Raw genomic sequence first — 6,779 nt, forward strand, 5'->3', positions numbered from 1 at the left:
TAACCAAAGAGCCAAAATTAAAAAAGTGTGCCATCAATTTGCCCTTAAAATAATACATAAATTACACTTATTACCCTGAAATGTTATAAAAGAATAGAGATACTCTTGATATGTTCAAAATGACAATGACATCCTCTCACTTTATAATTTTAACTCGTCTCCTTCTATAAAAGCAAAAACAAAAATTAACAAATAAGTTCGATTTCAATAATTTACTAAGAAAAAAATATGGGTATATTTTTATTATACTAAATTTTTAAATATTTATAAAATTTCTTTTAATTATTAAATAGTTTAATCTATTTTGCGCATGAGACTTATCAACAAACTTACCGAATAGGGTTAAAAATGTTCAAATGCCCTCATCCCCGCTATTCTCTCCTCTCTTCCTTCCGTGGCGGCCTTTGCAATTGCAGCCTCATTGCCGCCTTTGCCTCGCAGCTTTGTCGTCGTCACGTGAGGCGAGGTTGCAAAGCGAAGGCAAACGATAAGGTGACAATTATAAAGACGACCATAAAAATAAGAGAGAAACGGGTAACTGGAATAAGGACATTACATTTGAATCTTTTTAATCCTATTTGATAAATCTATTTGTACATTTGGGACAATGTAGAAGGACTGTCGTTAAATATTAGAAGAGTTTATTATTCACCAAACCTGACAAAGTGTAATTTACCTTAGATAATTATGAGCAGCTTTGAAAAGGATATGAAATGGGTGGCTTCATGGTAATCATCATACACCATCATTTAAGAATGTGATATTCAGGGAAAAAGCTCTCTCTCTCTCTCTCTATGTCACTCCTTCTCTGTTTGTTTTGGGTACAGTGATTTTGCAGATAAAGGAAGCATACACCACTGTGGCTTTTGTTCAAAAGAAGCTGAGACTAAGAAATCTGCAAATCTGGTCTGCTGTTTCCCAGTCAAAAGATATTTGTGCTCTCTCTCTCTCTCTCTCTCTCTCTCTGATTCGTTCGTTCATTCATGTCTTCTCTGTTCTGTTCCCACCAGAGCGAGACCACCAACGGTTCTTCTCCACTTTTTTCTTCCTTCCTTCTCCCAAAATGTTTCTGATCCTAGCTAGATGATGAGATAGCAGCAGCATGAAATCTCTGAGCAGCCTCGGCCTCGCCTTGAGCCTCGTTTTCGGATGCCTTTTCCTCGCCCTCCTAGCCGAGCTTTACTACCTTCTATGGTGGAAGAAGAGGATCGCCAACAGGGAGCTTGATGATCCCGGCTACGGCGGAACCCCGGCCAAAGAGTTGCTCTACATTTTCTGCTGGAAGAAGCCCTCGTCTCTCAGCTCCACCGCCGCTCTCGACCCGCAAGAGCTCCGCTCCGACTCCCCTTCCGCCGAGGACTGGTGGCCTGAGACCGAGCTTGCCGGCCCGCCCAGGTTTCTCTTCACGATTAAAGAGGAAACGAAGGAGGATTTGGAATCCGAAGACGGGAAGTCCAGAAAAGGGTCGAGAAGCCGAAGCTTGAGCGATGGGATTAACGTCTCGGTGGAGACTCCGTTTCTCACCCCCATTGCTTCGCCGCCGTATTTCACGCCGCCGCGCAGCCCCATAGCCTTCTCCGGCAATGGGTTCAATCCCCTCTTTGAATCGTCATCGCCGCCTGCCCAGCTCAAGTTCTTGAAAGACGCTGAAACCAAACTTCACAGAAGAAAACTGGGTCAAGAAGTTGAGGAGGAAGTTCAGAAGGTCGAAGGATCGTCGATTCAACAAGATGAAGAGAATGATTCTTTCATTACGCTGGTTATCGATAAGAACAGAGAGGCAGAGATGAAGCACCATTCGAGCTCTTCACAGGTGCTTCCTCTGAGCTCGTCGCCTTCCTCGTTCAGATTTCAGACCACCCATTAACCTCAAAAACAGAAGAAAATAAACCCATCTCTCAGATTAGAGCTTCGTAGACTCAATTAGATTGTTTTTGTTGTTTGGTTTGCCTGAGAATCTGGTGGTTTCTGGCGATCTTTTTGGGAGTGTGTTGGCTGGGGGAATGATGATGTGATTAAAGTTGCAGGCGCAGGGGCCGTGTTGGAAGCATTCATGGGGGAAAGTGGCGGAGCCTGCCTGCCGGGGACCCAAAGGGGGTGAGTTTTGTTTTATTCAATCTCCATGTCCCCTCAAGTGTCTGAGAGACATTACCTGTAAAATGAACTGTTCATTGCGTTGCTGCTTGTAATGATGCTACTGCCCAGTGAGTGCAGTGGCACCCTGAATTCTTTAAGTTATTTTTTATTTATCTAAAGATTTCTTTTTATAACACCCTATTACTAACATTGTTAATTAATCCTTAATTAAGAAAAAATAAGTCAATTAAATTATAATTAACTTAAATTTAAGTTATTTAACTAAAATAAAAAAATCAAAATATTAAAAGAAAAATTGTTGCTGGCTAGAACACATTGTTGGCTACGACTTTTCTTCTATTTTTTTAACTTTGATTTTAGTTAAATAGCTTAATCTAAGTTAGTTATGATTTAGTTTAGTTAAGATTTAATTAATAATGTTAATAGTGGAGGGATCTCTAAGCAAAAAAAGCTAAAGGAATGACCCTTAGAGTTATACTTTTTAAATCATAATTTTTCTTTTTGCAAATGATCCAAATTATATAATTTATAGTGTCGCAATCAAATCAACTCAAGTCAAATCAAGTCGAGCTTTGTTGAGCTTCAACTCAACTTGGAAAACCAATTTCCAAGTTGAAGCTCAACTCAAACCTTAAAATTTGGCTCATATGAAATGAGCTTGAGCTCGACAAATCAACTAACTTAGACTAGGGTGGATTTGCTAGAAATATTTTTAAATAATGTTATATTAAATCTAATAATTAACAAATATAACATTAACATGATACTTAACTAAAAAAAAATTAAATTACATTAAATATAATATTGTTCATCATAATTTAAAATTTGATAATTTTATATTAAATAATATATTTATAAAATTATAAATAAATTTATTAATATTTTTATAAATTATCCTATTTACGAGCTATTTGCGAACTTCTAATTGAACATATTGATAAACCTCTAATTAAATATGTTTACAAATTTTAACGAGTCGAGTTTTACTAACCTCAAACTTGACCTATTTACAAATCTAACTTTTGTTGAGTGGAGCACTTACTCACTCACAAAGAATTCGACTCATTTGCGAGCTTAGTAGATTATCTTTTCTTTTTTAAAAAAAGTTTTAATTTTTTTTAAAATAAAGACAAGTAACTAAATATTATTTTTATTTTTTTAAATATGAAAATTTAAAGAAAATGGAATTAATTGTTTTTTGGCCTCAAAATTTTCATTAAAAAAACAAACTAATTAATATTATCTTTCTTTTATCCATGTTTCTGACAAAATTTCAAGTGTGACAATGCAATATTCATCTCACTATTGGCTTCAGTCCACCCACAAATTATGACCGTTGGATCTTTATTCAATCAACAACGTGACAATCTTTATCACTTATATTTATAATTAAAATATTATTTAGACACTTAATTTTCATATTTTGTGTGATGTTAATATTAATGATCAATTGATCCCTAATGATAATTCACTATATAGTAAATACTTATCAACAATTAATTATTAATATTGAGTATCACAAAATATCAAAATTTAATATTTAGATAATAATTTATGTATTTATAAACCAACTATGATGCATGGAAACGCTTTGGGGGTGTCATTTTGGCATTTTCGAAATATTTCTTGTACCGATTGAGAAACACCAAAAAAATATTTCTCGACTATTTCTATAATTTTAAAAATATTTTAGAGTCGTTTTGTAATATCAAGAAAATATCGAAAACGCATTTCCGACGTACACAAATAAGTGAGATGGAACTTTTTTTGTCTTTAACTTAAAATTTTTAAATTTACTGTTTGTTTTTAAAAAATAAGTAACTTTTTTAAATTTATTGTTTGTATTATGTTTGATTATTTTTTTAATTTATTATTTATTTTTAATTAATAAGTCATGATTCATGAATAATATAATTTATATTTATATTTGTTTGAATATATTATAGAATTCATGTTTATTTTTAAATAGAATAACTATATTTTATAATTTTTATATTAAAAATTATATTTACAAAAAATTCCTTATATTTTTTATTTACACTTTTTCTTACATTTTTATTTATTATTTTTTTAAAAAAAATATCATCTCACTTCCATATAAGTGTAACTTAGGTGACAGTTGTTAAAATGAATAAAATAAGATAATATTAAAATAAAATTGAAATATTTTTTGGACCAAATTATGGAATGGTCAAGATAAAGTTAAAAAATATTTTAAATTTTTTATCAAACTGTTTGTTAATTTATTTGTAATGCACTAAAGGACATATGTATTATTTTTTCTTATATGTAAAAAAAAAGATAAATTTATTTAGAAAAATAAAAATAAATTTATTTTAAAAAAATTAAATAAGAAGTCACGTGACTTTTTTTTAATAATCACCAAATAAATTTAATAACTACAATAAAAATTTATTTTTATTTAAAATATTTTTATTTTTTATATTACATCATTTTTAATTTATATCTTAATTAACAAACATTGTACTACTAAACCATTACATGATGCTAGAAGCCAAAGATATTATACGTCATCATCCCACACGTCCATCCTCAGCCATATAGAAGTTAGAGGGTTAAAAGACCAAAATGCTCTCGTCCACTTTATAAATTTACAAAGTAGATCATTGCTCTGCTCTTTCCTCTTTCTCTTTCTATGGCCACGATGTGACCGTCGATCTTCCTTCACCTCGTCTCCTCGCTACCATCGTCTCGTCGACAGTTATAGCATCACAACCATAGAAAGAGAAAAAGGAGAGAGTAGGACAATGGTTTATTTTATAAATTTGTAAGTAAAAGAGGATATTTTGATCTTTTAATTCTCATTTGCTAAGCCATTTGATGAGTCTTTCTCGCTCTAAAAATTTTTCCATAGGAACCGATGATGTTGGATGCATGGCTGAGATGAAAGCATGTGGAGAGTTGAGTGGACTTTTCCCTAATCAATTCCAGACTGTGTGAGCTCTGTCTCCTGCCCTTCCTTCCGCCGAAAGCCCAATGCCCCCTCCCTCCAACAGTCATTTTATTTATACCCACCAACTTTCCTAAGGCCCTCCACACATTTTCTGGATTAATTAAATTAGGGTTGGTCTCACGATATTTGTAAAAAAATTGTAAATGCTACATAACTTATTATATTTTAATTTAAAAATGAAAATTTTGTTTTTGTATTTTAGAAATGAGTTAAATAAATTTTTATATTTTTAAATTTAAAACACGTTAACTATTATAATAATAAATATTACTTTAATATCAGACATTTTAATTCCATCAATAACAATAATAATTTTAGTAATAATCAAACCCTAATTTGAAGATTAAACCCAAAAACATATTCCAAACACATTGAATAGGAGAAGTACTTGTAATTGTACTTATAATTTTGGACTCCGCACCAGATTGTTGACTTGTCACGTGTTAGCCTAGTTATCGGACAATTCATGTGGCGAGCGAGGCCACTAGCGTGCATAAGGATATTCTTGTAATTTTAGGTAATGTCACATCAATATAGTTTTTTTTTAATCTTAATTTGGTATTTAATTTTGGTATTTGTGACTGAGTAGGGTTTGGGGTTCAATTTGGATGGTTATGATTGTATCGGGTTCTTTGAATATGTATTTAAACTTCAAATTAGGTCTCTGTGATTGTCTGGTGGGTGTTCTTTTGATTGGCAATAGATAGAGTTAATAATATCGTTAATGAAATTAAAATATTTATTTATCACAATAATGATAAATAAATGATCTAAGTCTATCATGATATTAAAATAATATCTATCATAATAATTAATATGACCCGAATGGATATTAAAGTATAATATCTATTTTAATTTTAAATTTGAAAATACAGTAATTTATTTATTTTAAATCTAACCACCGTTTTTGTCTAATATATATATATATATATCTCAAATTTAAATTAAATATTTAAATAAAGAATGTAAATTAAACTTTGCATACGCCTACATATAGATACACTAGCAAATTATTCTGCATAATGCGTTGGTTTAAAGGAATAAATTATTTTGCATGGAAAATTATATATTTTTTGCAATTTTAAAATATAATTGAAATATTTTATTATCAAAAAATAAATTTTTTTCGACGACCGACAAGGGTGTCAAAAAATAATTAATTGAAATATAATTATTTTTTTTGCGACGACCAACAGGAGATGGGTCGGTTTGTCGCAAACTTTATCGTTGTCGCCTCGATCGGTGTCTGGGTGCAGCGGGTGGGTCAGGGCCAAGTGCATGGCAACGACGGCCGACGAAGGCATGGGTCTCTCAGTGAGAGACTTGGTGCGGCAGGGGTTGCGTAGCCGATGTCGACAGGCGAAGAGGGGGAGAGAGAAGTGATTTGAGGATTTAGGGTTAGTGGGTTAAACACCCCCTGCGGCTGGATTTATTATTTTATATTTTATATTATATATATATTTTAAATATAATCAGGTGGTTCAGTTTCAAATTGAACTGCCAACCTCCAAACCGCGACTTGAAGGTTTTTCAAATCGTACTGAACCGCCTCTTTAAAAAACCGCGCAATTCGGTACGGGCGATTTTCGTGGTTCATCGATTTTTTTGAACACCCCTAGATACGTTAGCAAATTATTCTACATAATGCGTTGGTTTAAAGGAATAAATTATTTTGCATAGAAAATTATATATATTTTTTACAATTTTA

The 6,779-nt window shown here is 32.1% G+C and overlaps 1 protein-coding gene across 1 annotated transcript; it reads left to right on the top strand.

Moving 5' to 3' along the window:
- The first annotated feature begins 1,102 nt into the window (after nucleotides 1-1,102).
- On the top strand, nucleotides 1,103-1,867 carry LOC127809370 (uncharacterized). The gene has a single exon (XM_052348132.1). It carries the CDS (start codon nucleotides 1,103-1,105, stop codon nucleotides 1,865-1,867), a length of 765 nt encoding a protein of 254 aa, XP_052204092.1.
- Nucleotides 1,868-6,779: the final 4,912 nt, after the last annotated feature.

This window comes from Diospyros lotus, chromosome 9 (assembly GCF_014633365.1).
Source record: "Diospyros lotus cultivar Yz01 chromosome 9, ASM1463336v1, whole genome shotgun sequence".
NCBI lineage: Eukaryota > Viridiplantae > Streptophyta > Magnoliopsida > Ericales > Ebenaceae > Diospyros > Diospyros lotus.

Excerpts from the sequence above, each read along its gene's own strand:
- LOC127809370 (XM_052348132.1), top strand. The coding sequence starts at position 1,103 with ATGAAATCTCTGAGCAGCCTCGGCCTCGCCTTGAGCCTCGTTTTCGGA.